The sequence below is a fragment of the Venturia canescens genome, chromosome 6, assembly GCF_019457755.1.
Source record: "Venturia canescens isolate UGA chromosome 6, ASM1945775v1, whole genome shotgun sequence".
Taxonomy (NCBI): domain Eukaryota; kingdom Metazoa; phylum Arthropoda; class Insecta; order Hymenoptera; family Ichneumonidae; genus Venturia; species Venturia canescens.
The window spans coordinates 7,051,173-7,074,626 of NC_057426.1; the positions used below are offsets into that span (position 1 = coordinate 7,051,173).

The following is a 23,454-nucleotide window of genomic DNA, read 5'->3' on the forward strand; positions in this document are numbered from 1 at the left end:
GGGCCGATCCAGGAGCTGTGGACTCAGCTGCTCAAATCTGCGTCGATTTAAATAAAGCCACACACACAAGTATTTTCAAAAATTGTCAAACACCCAAAATAAAAAAGTCTTTTCAAGGACGCAAACTTCGTATCAGGAAATAACTCTTAAAAAAGTGATTTGTTGGATGCAAACCTGTTCGACTTGGGCGTTACGATGTCCCTGGTCTCGGAGGTATATTTTCTCTCGGCCCTTCCACCGTTGAACAATTCGACAGTCTCCCGTGTGACAGTTTCGAGCAAGGGTTCACCGCCGCTCCGTCGACCCTTGCTGAACGTCCGTTGATCCGTTTTTCGTACCATGACGACCCGCGATAGCGGCTGATTGAACTCGTGGCCGTGCATCGTGGGCGGTATCATAGCCAAAGGCTGCGACAGCGGACCACCGACTCGCGGTGATCTACAACAGAGAGATTATATTTCATGTAGCACCGACCCCATAGGCCGTTACGGTAATTGCACCTCCTTAATAGCAACTGCCAGATTTATTGCTAGGAATAACAAAAGTTTTTTTCTTTTGCTGGGATTTTCTGGATTTACAAACTGTCCTAGATGCTGTAGCATCGCCACATTAGCTACGATTATCGTAACTAAGTGCAACTGTATTTTAGTGATTATTAAAATTGCAAGAACCGTTGAGAGTGTGGTCAAAACTGCCACTTTTATTCCAGCACGACTGGCAATTGCGTTCATTTTCATTGGTATCAACCTCAGTCATATTTTCTCGTCCTTTGTTAATTCCATTCGTCGTAATTCCATCAGAATTATTATCCTAATCAATGCTCATCATAGTCATTATCATTTTTTTCAGAAAATTGTGAAAGATCGTTATGCTCGATGCTGTTATTATATCTGTGATGTTCTAACGCAGATAAAACTTTGGAAAATTATTGTGATCGTTAAAGCTGCTATAATTTCCATCGTTGCATGAGCAAGAAAATGCATGGAACTTGATTTCTTTTGATGAGTGTATAAAACGCAGAAGATGAGAAAATAAATGACGTCTCTTGTGGTTGGAGAGACGACGCGCTCTGTCATTACAGTTATTTTATTACCAAGCACTGAAAATTGCGCAACTAATAATGACAAACTGTTTGCATTCGAAACCAATTTTTGAGCTATATCATCGTTATCACCATACGAATATATGTGCATACGTAAGTGATATACTCGAAACTGCAAGCGTCAACTGCACCTGATTGGCTGTCCGTTTTCTTTGACTACTTTTTGGACTTTTTGTGCATTCGGATTGATGGATGATGAGGATATTTCATCGTTTTATTCCACGAATTGTTCATTCCAAAACGTCGTTCAAATGACACTTTCAATCAATCATATTTATCGAAGTTTGTCAAAATACAAATTTGTCGTTGGCATAAATTTTCAGGTGCCAAAACTCAAATCGCTGTCGCACTACACAATTCCTTACGACCAATCGCAGAAAAAAGTTTCTCTCGCTGAAATCTATTTAAATGAAAATTTGTTCGCTATTGTACGATCTAAAACAATGGAGATATCGCCGCACCGTGTCAAAATACCCCTGCGCCGTACGAACCCGTCACCATTGTTTGCTCGCGTGCTAAACTCTTCAGGGACGCTTCGACCAGAGCAATCGCAAGTGCGATTATTCTCAATACCGGCTTCACCCTCGAGCTCCGAAGGATGGTGAGCCTTAATTTGTGTTTGCGATCAATCTTGAGTACCCCAACAATGCGCACACGCTTCGGAAAATCAATTTTCTAATGCAGATTTTCCAAGTACGCAGTGAATATTAAAACCGAGTAATCCATTGAAAGTAATTATTCAATGGGATCGATAAACGTGACCCGTACATCGTGCTACCACGATATCGTTCAATTTTTTTTCAAATTTTCCAATTAAATATAATAACGACCCCAGGTGTCTCGTATTCAGAGATAACAAGATCATTTTTCGAGATATTTTTCAATATTTTTGACAATGAACTCTTCAAGTTTTTCCAAATTACAAATCGATCAACGCAAATTCACCTTCAAAACTAATCGAAATAGAACCAGAACCAGATCAACTCCCACTGGACGACTCTAAATTGCTTCTGACCGATAACTCAACGTTCGAAATGAAAATTCAGTCAATGGAATCGAGCAAAAATAAATTAATTGAAAACAGTCCATAAATCATTGGGTCCAAAAAAATTCATGAAACTCATACAGTTTGTTTATACATAAATTATATCCAGATAAATTAATCTCAGAGCTAAATGGATGAATAATTTCTGTATTATGAAAATCGTGCTGGGTATCCCCATATGCATTAGTGTGATTTTATCAAATAAGCTGACTCCACACTTCTAATGCTTTCTGACACAATGATCCTTCTGTAAAGTTTATTGCAAGATCGTTTATTCTACTCTTCTTCTCAGTGCGGGTCCGTTTCATTCAAAGATTGTGTTACGGTGTATGTACCAGTGCGATACATCCGCCGACGTGATTTGCTGAATGAATACTTTATGTTAAACAGTTTCGCGTGATCGTTGCTTAACCGGGAAAGTTCCGTTCATGATTTGTTGAATGATATCTTCGCTTTTTTGTTATTTATCGATAAAATCAACGATGGGAAGGAAAATACGATTTTTTAATGGAATGAAAAAGTAAAAATCTTGATTTTAATTCTTCGTTTCATTAATAGAGGAATACTTGGATCGTCGAGGACGAAAGTTGATGGAAATTCATCGAGAAAACAACATCGTTTTTGTGAATTGTGATTCTCATTCATAGACTGTGGTGTTCGATGTTTCGATCAAATATTTTTGAGATTTCATTGTTTATCAAGTGACAAACTGACAATGAGGCGCTTGTGAGTGTTTCAACAGGTAATTCAGGCCGTTAAATTGATCTTTCCTCAATTACGAGGAAAGGATGTCTGGGAAACTGAGTAAAAATTGAGTTAGCGACGGTCGAATCGTGCCAGTTTTTCTCAGCGAAAAATTCTACAAAACTTTGGCGTGGCTTAAATTATGGCGGCGTTCCTTGATGCTGCCTTTTTAGTCGTTGCTGCGTCCTAGATACATCACAAATGTTCCTACATGTTCTTTTATTGACAATTTCGATGCAGCCTTTGAGCAGCAGCTGCAATAAATGAAGTACTTTTTTTTAAAGAGCTCTTAGTTAAGATAAAAGAATACGCCAATATAATGGGTAAACCAATAAAAAGATCTCTAGTTAGTGCTCAATGTCCAAATGCAGCTAATATAAATCGAGGAAGTGTGTTTCCAATACGTTCGACAATTGAAAACGTATCCTGGTGCAACTCGGAATCGATTAGGTCCTCCTAACGAATTGCCCACGCCAAATTATTGATTAAATCAAATTTTTTTACGAATTATACCTAGAAAGTATACTTCGAATATGAGCTCGTAAGGTTTGAAAATCATTGAGGAACTTGACGAACTCACTCGATGATGAAGCGAAAATGTAAAAGTTTTTAGACCTCGACATTTTTCATGTTGAAGGATTTTAAAAAATGTGTATGAATATGTGTATGTGTAAAAAATGATCTTCGTTCATACTGTTGGAGACGAGAAATGAAAATTTTGTAGTAATCTAAATGAATTTTGACCTTGGTTAGAAATGAAAATTACGATATAAAATAAACCCTGTGATAACTGCCTTCGAAAGCTGATCGAATGCATCGTCGAGTCCCATCGAATAGTCGATTTAAATAAAAGCAAGCACCAAACGATTTGTATTTTATGAGGAACTAAATATTTATGAATTTGACGGATTCACGTAATTGCATTTAATTTGACGCAGCAAGAGAATGCGAATTACTTAAAATTGAGGCTGTCATTTTCACGTGCCTTGTACAGACTCTTCAAGCACCACTCGGGAATAAATTCGGCAAAACTGTGTCTACGAATGAATAAATTTAAGAAAATCATTAAAACTGAGTTTCGAAGAGCTCCATAAAAGCCGAGCCCTTCGAAACTCATTTTTAATCGTCTCTGCAATCTTAGTGGCCGATAAAAAAAAGAACTTACTCAAAAAATAGTTTTGGGATAAAAATTCCAAGTTTTATCCTATTCTACACGACTCCTCCATCGTATTTAACAATGTATCGAAAGAGTTTGGTAGAAAACGCACTCGCGCTCGGAGGGACAAGGATCTCGGATAGTTTCGCGCCGGTTCGATAAGCACCGCGGAGGAGCACAGCGTATGCAACGTAACGTACAACAGACTCGGCCAACGGAACCGTCTAAACTGGCACGAGAACGCCGTCTCGTGCATTATACCGAGCGCACTATCATGAAGAGAGAGAATGCTCTTCTTCTTGGGTGAAGAGAGGTGGCCAATTAGCCGTTACTCCGCGTACCATGCCTCTTACAAACCCAGGGCCCAACAGACCAGCGAACCACCTCCACGGCCATTCTCCTTCGTCCGTATACTCCGCACGATCGTTTCTCGCATGTCTGCTCTCACCGTTGCAGTTGCATCGCGGCGTTTCGAGAGGATCCTAGCACAATGTATAACCTCAGCGTTTATAGTTTTCATTTTCTTGAGGATATCACAAGCTCGCATCGTGGACCAGGCCGAGTCGTAAAGATTAAAGATTCAACTACGAAGTGCGGTACGAACGCAATTATTATTTTTCCATTCATTTTTAAGGATTTCAAAATCACTGCTTTCTATCTTCCGTGCAGTCTCACTTTTATTCTCAAATCGTGCAGTTTCGTGGATTATTCCAATGAAAAAATAGGGGAAACAGGTCTGAAAAACTAACTGGCGAAAAAAGTCCTTAAATCGACGTCTGACAGTTACTCGTCGGACCTTTCGATCAGCTGTCACAACATCTCACGCGGACATTCCCGCATCCTTGAGATCATTTCGACCGCAACGTTTTAGGAACAGTTATCTGCGGTACGAGGAAAGCAACCCAGGTGCCTGGAGACCGGAGGAGGGAACCGATTCTATTATCACGAGAAATGATTAATTGTTGTACGAATAAAATAGGCTAGCGCTGAGAAACTGGAGTGAAAAAGAATGTACAGTTTCTACGTTCCATCAACGAGCGAGAGCGGTCAAACAATCGAATCTGCTCGAGGAAAGTAACCTTCGCTAATTCAGTTAAATTTTACTTACACGTTCGACTATGAATCGTTATTGAACCGCTACCGCGCGTCTCCTGATACAACGAGATGTGACAAAATTTAGGCAAAGTTTTGTGGGTTTAATTTATTACTAAATTATTATTATATTATTGTTACAGTTTCCTTCTCCTGTATGAGCATGAATTTGTCTCATTACTAAAATGAAGATCTTGTGCTCGACAACGATCGTCCTTAGTAATAAACAAGATAAAAGACACAGAAGACGTACGAACCTCGAGTGATACGCATCACATTGTATTCTGTTGTATAACAAACTGCCTCATACTAAAAACTAATCAAATTATTTATTTCACTAACAATATTATATGTATATTAAAATATTGTATACAAAAATATAAATTGAATGTAAATATAAAAATGAAATCATTATTGAATTATCAAAAGCGTTCCGAAACGATAAAAATTTCAAAAACATTCATTCGCCTTCCCATTTTAGGAAGGAACGACGCGTGAATCTGTCGGTTTGTCGATACTGTAGAAATTTAAATAAACAAAGTAATAGAGTTGAGAATTTTTCGAATAATCGTCGAACAGCGATGACTTCGTGTTCCAGGATTACGACGATAACTGAAATTAACAACTACTGTGTAACGACGTCGTTCGCGCCGCTCGTGGTTGGAAGGCTCCGCTATACCAGCAGTGTCAGGTGTTTATGGACATTTGGAAACATAAACATGGATACGTAGATACGAAAATGTGGACGCACGTTTACGTAGGTACGGTAAACAAGTCGTGTAAAGGATTTCCATTTCGTGGTCAACGAGGATGGCGAGCTTGAGAAGATCCGAGTGAGCCTCCTTCGGAGAGCTCTCGATGTACCGCTATCTCGTCTGACCGGAATCGGTGCTCTGGAACCCACACATACACAAAACCACGGGGGAAGGGAAGGGAGGAACTCTTATGAGAATCCCGGGCTTCCATAGTTGAGGCAATCCTCATCAATTCGACCTGTTTCTGACCCTTTCCATTCCAATTTTTTTGTCCCCGCGTTACGTTGTGTGCAGTCTTCCAAAAAGTGTCCTACTTCCATTTCCTGCTTTTCGGGATGCCGCTACAACGTGTTTTTTTCCCTCATATTGTGGAATGGAAAGGAGCCAATTTACACTTCAAATTACTGCGTATGAGAAAGAATAAAGTTGTCCGGGGGCGGAACGCCTGATAGGTGAGCAACTTTCGTCAATGCTCCCAGTCCCTTTATTAGGTCTTTCAATCTCAAAGCATCGCGCACCCCACGGACCGTATTTTTGAACGACCGTAAAACAATGCGTGGAAAAAATCATGAAATAACTCTTCAATCAATTCGACGTGGAATGTTCAACTAGAAATGCGTACGCACTCTGAGCCAGGAAAAAATAACCTGAATCGTTACCCACGTGACGTACGCACCTTTTCGATCACTATCAGCCCCGTGTACGTGTCAGTCTACATATAGCGACCGTGGCGTGTCGGCGCACATTCAATGCCCTGAGCACGTGCGAGGCAGATTCTTCGCAACGCGTGTCAATTCGCAATTGTGCCTGCGGGAAAACGTTGGCAAAAAATTGGACCACTATCCCGGATTCTGTGAAATAAAACACAGAATATTGGACGAAGAATTAAAAAGTTTAGTTTCTTTCATATCCTGGTCGAGAGCTACCGATTCTTTCGATCAATTGACCGATGACTCGGCATCATTCGAGCGTGATGTACATAATGGTGATGAAATCTCCGTCCTCTCATCTTCTTTCATTTTATTTCATCATTGGACCATTTTGTAGCCGGTTTCCATACATTTCACTTCGAATCGTTGAACTGCTGCTGCTGCTAGGCCATGCAAGAATAAAAATGTAATACTCCAGCTTGGAGGGCTTCTCAATTATTATCGAAGCGCGCACCGAGCACTGAGAACTCGACTCGCTTTCCGCCCTCTTGATAGAAGGAACTATATCTCCGCAAAAAAACCTCGTGAAACTTTATGTAAGATGGGAATTCTCGAAGAATTTTTCCTCCAAAGGCACTGAACACGTAACTCGATTTTTTCAGCAATCTAAGGAGTGGAGACTCCAATTTTGTTTGTTTTTTTTGTTATTTTTGAGTTACGAATAAAATGATTGAGTTCGTATTTTGTACTGCAGTCAATTACTGTTTCGAGTAATCCGGATGAAAAATAAGAGCCGAAATTGAACCTTTTCAACTTTCTCATCATTTTTTCTATTTATAAATAATTTTTCAATCAGTTTTCTGGCCACTTCCACGGAAATTGTTTCCTGTCAGTTTCTCAGGTTTCAAACCACTTATGTGCAGAAACAGAATCGTTTGTCAATGGATTCTCTGTCTGGACACGCGTCGCGATGAATTTTTTCTCAACTAATTTCAAGCCTTGATCCGAATTGAGAAATATTTTGTAGCGGCGAAGAAGCAGTAAAGGTTGAAGCGACAGAAAAATTTGAATTAATTCATTCAAGATCGAATATACTTTTGAGATTCCGTAAAATTGAATTTGCCAATGTGAGAAAAGCTGAGAAAAATATACTGCATCCGCCTCGTCTTCGGGGGCTTCGTTATCGCACGGAATGATTGATTCGCGTCCTCGCGGAACGTATCCGTAACTCAATACGTCGCGAGGTCGTGAAAAATGCGTTTTGTCGGTGCAGTTTATTTCGATATGCAATACACATGGGTGAAAAGACGAGTGGCGAGGAGGATATTTGAAGGAGAAATAAGAGAAATAAAAGGCGAGGTGTCGCGGCGCTTTTTCAGCTAGAGTTACGTCCAGCGAGCACCTCGTTCAATATAATTATGTAATGAGGATATCAGAAAGGACGCGCATGAGACTGACGTAATAGTCACGACAAACGCGTTTCGGGATGGCGTCTATCATCGGGTAGCCGTGACACTCGAGCGTTTTGACCGCACTCTTTTTATGTCATTATTTCTATCCGCAGATCGCGAGCGATACTCGATTTTCAACGATGCATTTGAATAACGAAGATTTTTGTAAATTCTTATTATTTCCTGACTCAGAGCATTTTGGTTTTTAAATTCTCTTTAAATCGACCATTGCGTCATCAGGGTTCCAAAATTTTCAGAATTTACAGTCCGAAAACGTGAGTCGAAAATTCCTTTGAAATTATAATTTCCGACTGTATAAAGCGATATCCGCTATCTCGTTTCTCGAAAATTCAACTTATTCTTGTATCAAGATATAATAAAAATGTAGAGAATAATAAATGTGACGATAACGAGTCGTCACCATAAATTTCAGGCGTGCTCTGCGGCGTGGATGGTTCGTCATCGCGTACTTTACGTTTTATTGACGTGAGGCGAGAACAAAAAGAGTGAGAAAAGGTTTCATAATGTATTCGACTCGACGGCACTGCCTTCAATTCACTTTACCGTGTGGTGTTACCAATCGGTTTTTTTTCTTCGACAATATTACGCTTTCAAAATTCTTTGTCTCCCGAATCCTCGAGCATTCAGCGCTGTGGCGTTTCATTCGAAACTCCAAGTCGTAATTTTCTTTGGGTTTCGTTTATTTTTCTCAAAATGAAAAATAAGATTGTCTACTTGAAGGCCGTGGATTTAGAACTCGAGAATAATTTATTACGCTCCGAACGAAGAAGAATCGCACGAGGCGAGAGCGAATGGAAAGAACTCTTGAATAAACAGGCCGATGTTTTTGGGAGCGTCACCCAAATTTGACAACATCCTGTCCAGACATAAGGCAAAAACGAACTTGCCGGAGTAGATAAATCAGTCAAAAGCAAACTACTGTGTCTACAAGAATTCGACTGACTGAAAGCTCAAAACAGTTTCGAGTATAATAATGCATCTCAAATGAATAATTGCATGACTGTAGGAAATTCTGATCAAATGCTTCGCCTCGGATCGTCCTCGTATCAATCACTCAGTAAAGAAGTTTCGAGATAAACAAATCTTCATGGCCGATAGCGCCTCACTTTTAAAATGACTGCCACCCAATCGTGCAGTTTTTCATTGAGGAAGTTTGAGTCGAGTGACTATGTGGGGACGAAACAATGATGGAAATGTGGAAAAAGTGAAATATTTGATGAGGAATTTCGTATAAATACAATTTCGAGACCTCTCTGAAAGTTCACCAATTTTTTATTTCGAGAATTGCAAATTAGCTACATAGCAGAAATCGAGAATTACTGGAATTACTGGAGACTTTTTTTAGATCATTTCTTTGGACTCCAACGTTGAAAAGTTCAGCGTCATATTTCGAGCTCTACAAGTCCTTGGTTTCGTCTTTAGTATAAATTCAAATTAAATTTATTCTCCTCAGGATGAAATTCAATGAGATTGTACAAAAATTGACGCGTAATGTAATTTTGATTGAAATTTCATCGACGAAGGCGCGGTGTTGATCGATGCATCTCGAAACGTATTGGGTGAAGACTAAAACTGTCGATTGCTGATGCAATCCATGACGTTATCTGTACCAACGTGCATTACACATACACGTACATACATACGAATCTATGGGCTACTGGCTGTTCTAATGACCGATAATTAGTGAGCGGCACCGACGGGAGGCTCTCTTGCGATTACATAACCTCACGGTTTATATGCGGCGAGGCATTGTCGACTAATATATTCTTGGCTCAACAAGGTGCTTCGAAAAGAAATCTCTCGTCTAGAAAACACTCCTCTTTTAAATGCATTCGCTTGTTCTGCGGTGTATATCGCGAGAATGAATGCTTCCAGTGTAAGGTTTTGTTTTCGTGCGGAGCACTTCCCATTTCAGTACGTTTTCACATACCCCTTAAATTGCTTTCAAAATGTTAATTCCTCTTGTATTATAAATGCGAACTGATGAATGACCGGATAAAAGTATAAGACGAAAAAAAGGGACAGAGAATTTAATTAAGTGCGAAACAAATTCGAGGATCCGAGACGACGTTTCGGAGGCGGTAAATTGCTTTGTTTTTTAGCGCTTCCGAAACTATTCCACCGCTAACAGGACTCTTCCTACCTGTCACCAAACCACGCTGTTACCAGTGACTCGATCGGGCACCAAATTGAGACGGGGAAATGTAATTTCGATAATATCAAAAAATGCAGGGAAAGTAGATTGGCGAATCGAACTGTATCTCGATTATGATGAATTTTTGTGTTGGTATTTTTCGTCACGAATGACCATTTAACCGTGGCAGTGAACGAGGCATCGATTGGGAAAGTCAAAGAGAATTTTTCGTTGATCATTTTACTAACATAAACATGGAAAAATTGAAATTTGTAAGTGCGTTTGTGGCGCCGTAACTGTGCAGACGTTTTTGGAATTTCCTCTATCGCCAAAGGCCGTTGTGATCGAATTTAATCCACCAAAGACTGTGCGAACTCCATTTTCGAGACGTCTTGTCGCCAGAAGTTTCTAGGGATAAAAAAATAAAGACAAAACAAGTGACAATGAACGGTTCACGCTTCGCTGAGCGACCGTGGTCGGGAGGAAGTCATGGACACGTTTTATGACTTCTGTTATTCCAAGGAACACCGTGCGGAGAACGAAACTACGGTGGATTAAAATTTCGCGATCTCAAGAGCACAAATTGTGGATATACAACAACGATGAGCCAACTGTTCTCAGTTCAAGAAATACTGTTAACAAAAAACAGGCAACTCTTTGCTAATGACATGTGTTGACATCGGCATGCTGTTCTTTAACGTCAACGTTAAAAGATAACGGAAGATGGATCGTTACGAGGTTCAGATGTCGTTCTAAAAAAAAAAATGAGGATCCTCGTTATGCGTTGACCGAAACCGGGGTCAATAGGACGAGTCGCGTGACGAATGGTAGCTTGTTCTGAAAATAACTGGCATATGACAGCATTTTGTAAAATCGTTTCGACAGTAACGACATTTTTATCTGTCATGGGGCCCAATTCGACCAATTATAACCGAGGCTTCCTGGAACGTCAGCTCAAAAGAGGAAAATCGACAAAGTTTTTTGCTAGAGCAGCACAAAATTGCCGACGTACCAAATGATATGATTTTCATCATTATTTCACGATAAATTTCTACGAATAATGATAATGAAGTGCTCGGAGAAATAGAGAAAGGATCGTAGGCTAGCGAGTTGGTACTTTTGTCTAATCAGTTTGGAAAGTACCAAGATCGAGCTCGGAGAGATAATTAAAATGGAATTTACTGCTGCATTGCCGCACCGCAACATAAATAATTCGGGTTTTTATTTGAATTTTTGTGGCTGTATCAACGCTCGTATCACCACAAATACGTTGCTTTTTTCGCCTCACACGTTAGTACAATCATCCACGCTAATGACTCAACCGTGTTTTAGCTTACCGCAGGTGAATCAAGGGCGTAGAATTACGCCGCACACGTGAAATACCGACAAACAAATACCAAGCATTTTTTCCATTCTGTTTACGGAACTTTTCTGCCTCTGCTTTAATCTCGGAGCTGAGCAAACGTTTTGCTGGTTTCATTCTTTCGTTAAACGGCTCTATCAAAAGTTCGTTTTCTTATCAATATGGAGAATCGAGGAAACATGTTGAATCCATTCGGCGTTGGCATTTACATCTACGGAATCATCAAACTGATAAATACTTTTCATCTGTGTGTTCGTGCAAAGTATTTTCAGGCCAGAAAAATAATGCCTCTGCGAGGCCCATGTTTTTTCAAATATTCAATAACTGCGTAGTTTCCTTATCAGCTAATCTTCTCATTTTCACAAAAAAATCGTTCGAATCTTAAAGTTCGTGTATAATGAGTTGAAATTTTATGGTACGAGCCTGAATTAGTATTGTTTAAATTGGCTGAAGCAAAATGACATTTATAATTATCAAATTTGTACACTCCCAAATCAGAAATCTCTCTAAACAATTTTATAAAAAGAGAAAAAAATGGTTTACGATCGAACTGAATTCGATTGATTTTTTCTTCGTGGATTCCCTGTAAACGAAACAAAGTATGAATGTACATTAAACCAGATTCATACTCTGTTGGATAATGAATTACGGAAAGGCAACATTGTACGTGGACTGATAATAACTCCTTCCAGTGGAACTTTAGTGAAACTCCACAATTTATCGATGTTACTGATATTTAAATTGCGGTTAAGCCTAAAGAGGAGAAGGATTTGATATCTCTTCGTGACGATGGTGGAAAGATGTGGTGAAAGGTGGATACAATCGGTGTTTACTGAAGTATCGAGTGTTTAAGGATGTTTAGCTTTTAGGCTGAAGGGACAGGCAAATCCAAAAGTTGTTCGTACCAAAGTTTCAGAGTTCCATGAACGTTGATAGTTTGTTTAATGAACTACCGCAAGGACACATCGAAGACAGAAGCTCATGGAAGAATTCATTTCTACGGTACGACCTCAGAAACCTTCTGGCAGTTACATTTTCATGAAAAATAATTTGTACAATAAAGAAATATTCAAACGTGATAAAACGACGCTAAGAAACGGTGCTTCGATTTTTGACACGATCAAATTTGCAAAGTGAAATAATTCTAGGGAAAAGGAGCATCGAAAGCAGCTCGAGTTTTGGTCGCGATTGTACAAACGAGTATGTCCTGAACTGCGGAGCACCTGCTCTTTGCCAGGATCTATGGATCTTGGATCAATTCAACGCTACGAGCTCGAGTCGTTTAAAAAGAGAGGGAGAAGAGTAAGAGAAAGGAAACATTATAACGACGACAGTGCTATTAAAGCGGACAGAAAAACGACTCTACGAATCCTTAAAAATCTATTCAATGCAAGCAAACTTGGTTTTTGCACGTGGGATAAACCGAGCAAGAAACGATGGACAGGTTCGTTTTTAATTAATGGCAAAGGTTACAGTTGAATGTCGCTCCCTCATGAATCAACGTTATTTTTGTTTGCTCCAGCTTCTATTAGATTTTAACAAAAAATTAAAATGATAAATTTTCTTTTACGAAACCGTGAATTCGATTAAATTCCAAGTTTTTAGCGAATACGTCGTAAAAAATTGGCGAAGGAGACGACGCCGAGTGCACATGAGAACGTCGTCTGCGGAGACACTGATTCGGGTTCTTTTCATAGCGCATAATCCCCCAGGGAAGCACCTCGGTCAGGTTCAAGTATTTTCCATTGACGACACTGACGAATTACGCAAGATTTAATACACACGACACAAGCAAGTCATGAGAGTTCGAGGTGAACGGTTTTTCCTCTTGGTCGATTGAACAAAAAAATAACTGATGAGGCGATGTTTAGCTTACGAGCAGAATGCAACGCGTTGAGAGCAAAATGAGATTTGAAAAAAAAACCGAAAATATGGAATAAACGCATTTTTTTCTTCGATTTTTTCTCACTGGAATTTTCTGTGTCACCGACCAAATTCAAATCTTTTCGGTATAAAATGTTCATCGAAAAACAGGCCTTTAACACTGAAATATTTAACATGCTCGTTGCATCGGTAGGATCTTCGTACACTTAGATTCAATGACTGACAGAAACTTAAATGGAACTAACTCGATCGAAAAGTGCCAAGGTAACGGTAGATTACGAGCGAATCGAATATGTGTTGGCCTCCATAAAACTAGACGAGATGAGTATCACGATGTACCACATTTCCGGCTCGCGAGAGTTCCTCGATGACTCAACTACGATTTATAATGTTATCGCGTTACAAATCGAGCAAACTTCACCTCGAAAATCACTGAAAAAATCATATTTTCCTGGCACTGAGTGTGATTTTAATTAAAAATCGACGCACCCATTGTTTCTGCATCTCATTTTCAATCGGGCAACAATTATGTGGGTGTCGGATAAAAGTAATTACAGATCGTCGTGACTCCGTAATTTTTCGCACGGCTCTAGTTTCGATCGATAAATGACTCATGTGCGATTACGAAAATGATTTTGTGCACGTGGAAGCGAGATACATCCATAACAATGAGCACGATGCTTCCCTCTTCTCGTATCGCGAGGCTATCAAGCTACTGGAATTAGAGAAACTCTCTCGTCAGGCGAGTAGCAATTTGGAATAACGATCCATGCAATTTTTCATCGTGACGATTCTCTGACGTTTAATGAGCAAACACTAAATGCGAAACTCTTATAAATGCTACATTTATAGTCATCGATTCCGCGAGCTCCTCTTAACAAAATTGTCTTCCGCCTACAAAGATTCTACCCAAGATTCGTTAATCAACGTTACTAAGAATAAGTACAGCGGTGGAATAGCTGCGTGCCAAATTTTACGTGATTTATCGATTGTGCTGCCCCTTGAGCGTCCCCCTGGGAGAGATTTTCTCCCGCGCAGGGGTGGCTTCACGTCGCCACGCTGTAACCATCATCCCTATCGATCCGCTCGGGAGAGAACCGCAGGGCGTCGTTCCGTGTGTACACATTTACATCTCTATTGGAATTTTCTCAGTCCAGTGCCAAGAGAAATTCTTGATTCTTCTCTAGCTCCGAGACTCGGAGGCTACTCGCTTCGAATTTTAACCTGATTCGATAAAAATCCATGATTCTTAGTCAATTTGACTGATACGAAAAAATTGTCCTATTTTGTGGTACAATTACATTTTGCAATTGAATAAAGTTGGACTGCCAGGATCCGGTGAATTCAAACATCTTTCGATTTTCGAGGAGGCAATTTTGGCAATTATTTCACTTGCACAAAAGAGATTTTCGTTGTCTCCTGCAGTGGGGTGTGTGGAAATATCCTTGTTAAAAAATTAACGATTCCTTGATCTGTTCTCGCTGTCGGAATTGTATTCTACAAATCTTATTGGACGTAATAAACAATTGTGAGAAAATCACACACGAAAAATTTCCCTCTTAGTCCGAGGTAAAGTGAGCTTTTGTCAATAATTTGCAGTATATTTTCAAAACCTGGAATTTTTGTGTTTTTCTTTGAATTTCTGATGGCGAATCATGAGCATAGGAACAATCGCAGGGCTCCAGCGTGTAGTCTCGCCCGTTCATAAGTTCCCCATACGGTTTACCTTGAAGAAAACCGATGGAGAAATAGGATGAAATGAGCGAAAGAAGAAAAGAGAAGAAAAGTGAGATGCGGAGAAGTCTGGCAGACGGCGTGTACACGCAGGCTCGAGAAAAATAAGAATCCGAGTGAGCACACGCGTCTCCGTGAGAGTCGAGTTATTTTCTGTCTGCGAGACTGACACGTCACTCTTTCCCTTTCGCTCACGCACTTCTCACATATCCCTTCAAATCTCACGTATTTCTCATTCTCTTTTTCTTTTTCTCATTCCCAAACTCTATACTATTTTCCTTCTGGCCCTTCCTTCCTGCCTGCGTGACTCGACAGATTCAGGCATAATATCATTAAATTATGTGCTTTAGAGATAGCCCCTTTAAAAATCCTCTCGAACCGTACATTCTTACATTCCAGTAAAATCGCTGTTTTTTAACAGTAAACCGAGAAATAATAACCGTGCCAAATCCCAGTAGTTCCCCAGTGAAATCGCGATTTTAATTCTCCCCACAAAACACTATTATTTTCATCTCAGACTGTGAGAAGTTGATCCGCCAAACCAGGGTTGCGTTCATTTTTAATTGAGAGTTTATCCAAAGTCTAATTAACGAATAATACAATTTTTTTTACACAAAACAATTAAAATCGAAGCTATCAAAAAATTATTAGAAACTGAAAGCTTTTTCGTCCATTATTTTGAGCTGACTATCAGGAAACGCGTTTTTGTTGTTCGTTAAACGTATTCGATGAATCTAAATTTCAATAGAAAGAGCCGAGTCCGCAGTCTGCTTGACGCTGTTCATCTTCAACGTCGTAAAAAATCAATGTTAATCAAAAAGTTTCACTCGAAATCCCCATTATTTCTCTCGTTATTTATTTCACTCGTCTTACCTCACTGAGTAAGTTCTTCCTTGAGGTTTGGAGGTCATTGCACTTTTTCGCGTTGCGGTATAGCCGGAGTGATCGATTTTGTTCTTGTTCTCCCCCGCTGCAATTCCGACTGCGTGACGACGACGACGAGCGAGAGCGCGCGTTCGGCGTCTCTGTAATCTTCAGCCCTCTTCTTTCCTCGATGCTCACTCGCGTCTACTACGACCCTTAAGCTGTTACGTGCTCTTCGGAACCCCACCCTCCTTCAAAACGGGCAAGTGCAAAATAAGAAGAAGCGAATAACACGATCTACGCGTCGCACTGTCCGAATAGAGCATCCCCTTCAAAAGCTTTTAGTATCGAACGTATGAGGTCGTAGAACAGAACATTATACATGGGTTGCTGAAGATCGATGAAGTGGCGATCGGACTGGCGCCGCTCACTGTCGTAGCTTTCCGTTCTCTCTTATATTCAGAGTAAATATTTTTTTATCGCACCCGGTACTTCGGTAGCCGGGCCTTGTTTCGTGAATCTATGTCGGCTCTTTTGAGGCGAACTTTTCAAAAAATTCTACGTCAGTTAAACCTCCGTTGGGAAGTCAGTGTAAAACAAAAACAGTTCGAAGTTTCTCAGCCGCGTGTTTCTACACGTGTGTAATCACAACACTCCGAGGGTTGAATGAAACGTAGCAAGCCCGAGAGGGCGCTCGCAATACGATGGCGTGCACCGTTATTTCTCTCTTATCTTCGTTCTCTGTCTCTTTGCCAGTCCAAGCTCGTGTCTTAGGGTCAGCGTAAAAGACTCGCGTAACCTCGTGAAGGGCGAAGGAAGCCTCGCGAGCTCGAGCACACGAACTCCTCGGGCAGAAATTCCTCACGGTCGCGTTTGTGACTTGGGGCGCGTCGAAGAAGAGCTACCGCTGTCCGGGCTCAAGATCGAGGTCGTTGGACGAGGCTCAGTCATCGTCGACGATTCTCCTCGTTTGTTAGAATAATTATGCTTGACTTTCGACTCGATTTTAACTTTCCTGACAAATCAAATCTCGGAGATATTTTTTTCAATAGTTTTATCGATTTCTTGCTCTCGCGAGATTCAAATTTTTCAAGCTGGGACACCGACCGCACTGTTTAACTCACAATGTCATACAATGCTTCGATTTTTTGTGCCAATCGCCGACTAATTCGCACGTTTTATTGTTGCAAGGACGTGCTCGCACTTGGTAATTTTTCAATTATTTCTTCAGTTCCATTGATCATCGATCCGGCAAGATCGATCGACTCTCTTTACTGTTTCGTTCGCAGTTCTCCGATCTCCCTTGAATGTTTTCCTCTCTACGATTCCTCTCTAATTGGATTAATCACTGACCCGAGAAAAGGAGAGCAATTACCGAGATAATCGGGAGGGCAAAGAGTAAGCGCTAGTCATTCTTCACGATCGCTCCATTGATCTCTTCGGGGCACTTTGACTCGTTTCAAGGTTCGATTGGAAGAAAAAATCGATTATTTGATAGCGTTTGATCCAACGAATCAATTGACGGATTGGCCTGGTTCTTTCGACGATCTATTCTCACAGGATGAGCAAAAAACAATGATGGAATCGTTGGGCGAACCAGAGTGAGAAATCGATCGAACGAGCCGATTTAACGATCTCTGTTTATTTTCATCGTAAGTAGTTCATCGATCTCAACTCCTTTCTACATTTTCGAATTAATCGAACTTTGCAATGTAATCAATCGTTCCTTATTGTTCTCGCACTCTTATTTTATTCGAGTACATCCAACCGCTCGGCGCACATTGAATACAAACTCGAACGAAGCCTTTTTTTCACTCGATTTTACAGTCTTTTGTACACATTAAGCCAGGTGTTTCGTCCCGGGAATAACAACGCCTCGGTAAGCACGACGTGGCAATATTTTTCTTTCATCGTTTCTCTGTTCTCTATACGAGCGAGCGTTCTGTAGCTACCAATGAGTACAAAAAAAAATGCGACGTGAATATCGATCCGGCGAAGATATGCCAAAGTCCAAATACTCTTTCAATATTTCGAATTCATCGGAACGAAAACGTTCGGTTTTACCGCTCTCGAATGAACGAGGCTTGGAAATTATTCGCTCCTAGTCTGATCATCGACGACTTTATCCACTGTCACCCTCGCTTTATTTTCAGTTACGACGATTAAAAATCGTACCGGATTCGAAAATTTCGTTTATTCAAATAAAATTGAACGTCGACTCCCCAACGCTTACACCGTCCTCGATAAAACTGCTCGAAAATCGAACAATTTATGTTAAAATACCCGATAACACGTACGCAAGTATAAACACACGAAATTCTATAACGCGAAGCGGTCTCGTCGCGACGATATCCCAACGAGGAATGAGAGCCGAGCACTAGTGACTGTAAAGACACACAGGCGAACGAGTGCTGTTCAAGCAAATCAAGTTGCGAGTACACGCTATATCCCGCTCCCGCGAAAGAGGGTGGCCAGTTTCACCGAATCGTTTGAATGCGCGCGCGTTCTATGCCGGCCGGCCCTTGGGGGGTGCCGGTGGAGGTGTGTTACATTCTTAAAGCTGCATTTCCGAAACAAGTGAAAGACGAGAATAAGTCGAGAAGAGAGAAACAAGAAATGTTACTTCCTTTTTTTCGTCAGAAGAAATAATTCTCGGCGCTGCATCGGAAGTGCAGAATTCGAGGATGTTTGTTGCTCATTTTTTTTCGAGGTTGACAGAATTTCTGTAAATTCGGAAAGTTCGTTTTTCACGCTAAGGAAACGAGAATAATTTCGTCAAAAGGGCTCATTTTCGTACGAATCTCGACGAATCGATTGTTTCTTTGGGTAAATCACTGTAACAAAAAGTGACCTCGAAATATCTGTTATCAAGCTACCGCTACGTGACTTGAAAAGAGATAATTTGCCAGTAAAATGAACGGAGATAAGGCTTTCAAGACGTCACTGCGACTGCAAATGAAATTTTATTGAAACTATTCTGAAAAACGAGAAATTTGATATTCAAGGGTTTACTCTCATTGTTGAAAAGTATAAACAAAGAATCATATACACTTAAACGTTATTTCCAGTCTTGGAAAGATCGAGAAGTCGAGAAAAAAATACGTCAGGAAAAGAGTGGATTTTTGACGAGAACTTCCTCTATTAAGAAAACCAAAATAGACAACACACGAGGAGCGATGAAAGGATGAACGAAGGGTCGATGAGACACTCCCCGGAAGAGGCACGGTACAAGGAGGCAGAAGAACGTTAAGATGAACGTGCAGATTCGATGGCTTTACGACGTCAGAAATCGAAGTCACGAATATTTTGATTCGTCAGGAACGAAGAACTTTGGAAACGTGGACTTCGTCAATATTCTGATCGTGTCCAAGTCAAACGTCGTGCTCCCCTTTTCTCGAGTCGATCACACAATGACACGAGTATTAAGGTCATTTATTATTCTCAGTAATCTCTAAAATGGCCAAATAAGCTGAGAAAACAGCAGAATAATGAGTTTGAAAATAAATCAAACGAAATAAAAAGGTTTTGAGTGACGACGATGTTTTTTTCATCGTTCGCGCACATTCACACACATGCTCAGCAACATTTGGAAGTGTGTCTTCTAAAAATAGTTTCCATGACCGACGAACAAAGCGTTCTGAGAGCTCCGAATGAGAAAGCAACGATAATTGTTAATGAAAGAAGCAAAAAGTACTTTGAGGCAAGTGGAATGATTGAAATTCTGTCATTTCGTGACCCGGCATTCCCAGTCTACTTTGCACAGTATTTCGCACGTATCGCGCAGCAGAGGAGACTTGACTACTTCGCTATCGACCGTATCGCACTGCGACGACGTAAACTCGGCACACGCGGATATACGTTCGCCTCCCTCGCAGTCACCCCCGCCCATCCGCGGGGGCCCGTGGCTCTTCCCGAACGTGACCTCGCGACGCTCGCGAGAGTCTCCAATCGGTATGCACAGGCAGACACATATTATAATTCATTATTAGCGATTAGCGATCGCTCCCGTCTCTGCGTCCACGCCCACCTTCCTCATAGGCCTTAATCCTGCGGTCCATGCGAACGATCTTACAGGTGTTTAGGTCGTTTTAATTCTTGGATACACGTTCAAGCATGACCGCGAGACACGATAAAAAGATCGACGTTGCTGTTCCGACAGTTATGTAATACACTTTAATCTTGATTTATTCTGATTTTATTCGTTAAATAAATCATTCGAAATTCTCTTTATTACTCCTTATTCCTAATTTATGTGTACAGATCAGTATTATCAATCATTTTCCGTTACTCAATATACGTCGTGGCTATTTACACCCTTAGAAGTGAGTGCAAGCGAGTTTTGTGAAGAATAACTATTTTTGTTAATGAACGAATCGATTCATTGTGCAGAAAAAAATTACTTGGAATCTCAATTTATTTTGCGATTTTTTTTACGAAGTATGCGAAGACACATTTTCACTGCAGAACTGCTTCGCTCTCATATATAATCTTTATTCGAAAATCTGTGACATTTCTGTTCCCCAACTTTTCATATCTTCTGACGTTTCGAATCTGATTTGTACTCACTTGAGATGGGGCTAGATTCGTTTATTAAGCAAATAAATTCGTTGATTGAACAAAATGTTTGCTGGTTGATTCAAACACGCGATTGGCTGACTCAGATTGATATTTCTCACTACGATGAAATCATTTTGTTGCATCAACAACAGTTTTGGTGAATAAGCACATCTCGAAGGCTGAAGTAACGACGAACATAAACGATATTGGCCCAGCAACAGAATTAAAATACAAGCACGCTGGACACAAACGTCAACAATGACGCTGAAAATTCGTTGATTCGATAGAAAACATTGCCGAATCGACAAATTAATTTTTTCAATTTTCTCGACAAACTAATTTTCTCTATAAAATTACAATCCAAAACTGCTTTGCATTTCGTTACTTCTTATGATTACTCGCTTCGAAATATTTTGTTTCTGAAATACTTTCAGAAGCAGAGACATTTGAGGTAGAAGAAAGCACAGAAAAGTACTGTCAATGTAGGCAAATGCCATTTTTTAAAACTTTTCCATCAAATTCTTAAATCAGAAAGTCGAAGGGGAGACGATTTTCTCGATGTGTTATTAAGACGTCAAATGTCGTTGCAGATGCAAAATTATAGTAACAAGTACATCAAATAATTTGTGTACCGTCCCCAGAAAGGAAGGAATAATTAAAGAGTAATGAGCACCCTGTTAGCAGAGTTTTATGTCCCAATTTTCTTTCTTCCATGCCTTTCTTCATTCTCTCTTCTTCAGCAATCTCTGTCAATCACGATTAACTTGTTCAATCTCTCCAGCGAGTCTTTCACTTCCCTCTAACGAGGGTTGCTCAATAGCCCCATTACTGTTCCTCGTTTCAGTAATTATTCCGATTTTCTTTAAAATAAATTCGTCATTTTTTGCAATTATGGTAAATAAAGATCAGAATTTTTCAATAATTCGTATCCTACACACGATGACAACGAGCCCAGCATCGTCGATCGAAATTTACTCCAAATTGTCTCGAATACAAGAAATTGGTACGCGAACAATGCTTCTCAGCAGGCCTGCATAAAGTTATTATTACGATGATTCGTCGCCTCAGATTCCAACAGAGTTCAAAATCCTGTTTTCCCTCTGTTTCTGGCGCTGCGTCTCTGGTATTCAAAAATTTCAGTAGTTTCTCCTACCAAACACTGATGTTACACCACGACCACGGAGGCAGACTGTTTGGAGCCTAATGACCGCGAGAAGCTGTGGCCCGACTAATTGCGAGTGCGAACCGATGCAGGGTGCTTTTTCTCTCCTCTGATTCTCCCTCTGCTGCTCTCGCCAGTCCATGAGAGCTTCCTGACCATGTCGTCGCGTTGCACGTCTTACTCTTTGCATATGTTGAAGACACGCGGAGCGAACAAGTCGCGGTAAGAAAGACAAAGAAAACCGCTTGAATTCCTCTCGCGTTCCAGACGCATAAATCCCTCAGCGCTCGGGAAACACACGCACCGGCCTGAAAAGTACACCTATGCGAAAATTCAGTTCACCAACAAATTCTTCATCATCTCCCGGTGACAAATATAGTATCACTCCACTGTTCCTCATGAATTATATACTACGAGCTTCCCATGCTGAGGTTCCTTCTCGCATCCGAGCAGCAATGAGCGCCATCGTACAAACGTTACTTCGCGTACAGACCTAATGACGCTTATATATACGCTTTAAAACTGACGTTTAACAATTATTACATGACGAAAAAATGAGGTTAACTGCCACTGATTACTTTGGAGTTGAACAATTCGTTCGGTTTTTTTATTTCCGATGAACGCTTTTCACGGAGAGTGGCCGCTACGGGAAGGCTTAAAATGCGTTTTTAAAATCTTTCCTTCGGCCATATTTCATCTTCCTTTTCTTTCTTCTCGATAACTTTATTTATTCTTTTATCGTGCGCTTCTGCATCGCGTGCGGTTTCGGTAGTTGGAAAAAGTGATTGAAATTCCTTCCATGGGTTCGTGAGAAAAAACATCGAAAGTCCGGTTTCTTTTTAGCGCCGTGTGCAAGTTGATGTCCAACGATGATTTGAAAACTCATTGAACGCGTTTGGGAAAATGGTGCTACAAAATTTCGTGACTGAGCGAGTCCCCTGTCTCGTAACTGTCTCGGTGAACGAGAATTTCGATCTTCGGATTCCCTAAGCCACTTTCTCTCGGAAGAATGTACAAGGAAGAGTTAAAACGCACCTTGCGAAGGATAACTCGACGGAGCAGAGGTGAAACGTTCTCGCTGGAGCGTGAATCGATAACAGAGTCCTCGTGTCCGAGTGATTTTTCATTCAATCCGCGATTGGATCGTCGCTATGGGTCTCCACGATGGGTTTTGCTGCAAGGAAACGTTACACGCCGTTGATACGAACGTGCAGGCTCTGAATGTTCCAGTTTCAATGCACCGTATGATTTACAACGATTTTAGTCACGTAGGGATACAGCTTCGATGCCGATTGACACTTCCGTTAAGATGTCAATGTAAAATACAATATTGAAACGTGACAATAATATTTAATTTGCGAGATGCAATCGTATGCAAATTTGAACACAGTTTTCTGAGAAGAAAAAGACGCTGGCGCTCTCGTGTGGTACCTGAAACTGCACAAATGGCTTCGGTTCTTTTGTCAGTTGCTCAGCAGTGAGTTCTTCATTCTTGAATTAGGATCTGCATTGAATTAGGATCTGAAAGCGATGATGAGACTTCAGTTAATCTCATTTCTACCACTTTCCCATTTTTTATCAAACATAAAAGACCCTTTCAATCGACAGAAACGCTCATTCCCAAGTCCTTAAGATAGATGGGTGAATATTCGTTACCCAACTTAACGCGATGATATTTTTCGTAGGCTAAAATGCACGCGTACTGGATAGATTTGCAAAATTTGGACGCTAGTTACCGTG

General features: G+C 40.6%; 1 protein-coding gene and 1 long non-coding RNA gene across 9 annotated transcripts in view; one reads left to right on the top strand and one right to left on the bottom strand.

Annotated features, from left to right (window-relative positions):
- The window catches only part of LOC122412549 (uncharacterized), a 47,586-nt gene that overhangs the window by 8,315 nt on the left and 15,817 nt on the right, over window positions 1-23,454 (bottom strand). For 3 of the 7 annotated variants that reach the window (XM_043422174.1, XM_043422172.1, XM_043422173.1), the window contains exon 3: window positions 175-438. In XM_043422174.1, coding sequence (XP_043278109.1) covers window positions 175-438 — 264 coding nt within the window. Of the gene's footprint in view, window positions 1-174; window positions 439-4,056; window positions 4,235-16,004; window positions 19,533-19,689; window positions 19,816-23,454 lie in introns of those variants that run through there. The other 4 variants (XM_043422178.1, XM_043422177.1, XM_043422175.1 and 1 more) reach the window with 4 other exon arrangements.
- LOC122412551 (uncharacterized) lies at window positions 4,336-5,692 on the top strand. 2 transcript variants are annotated; one of them, XR_006261385.1, is made up of 2 exons: window positions 4,336-4,643; window positions 4,717-5,692. It is a non-coding gene; the product is annotated as an uncharacterized lncRNA (long non-coding RNA). The 2 variants fall into 2 exon arrangements; XR_006261384.1 differs by having other exon boundaries at window positions 4,744-5,692.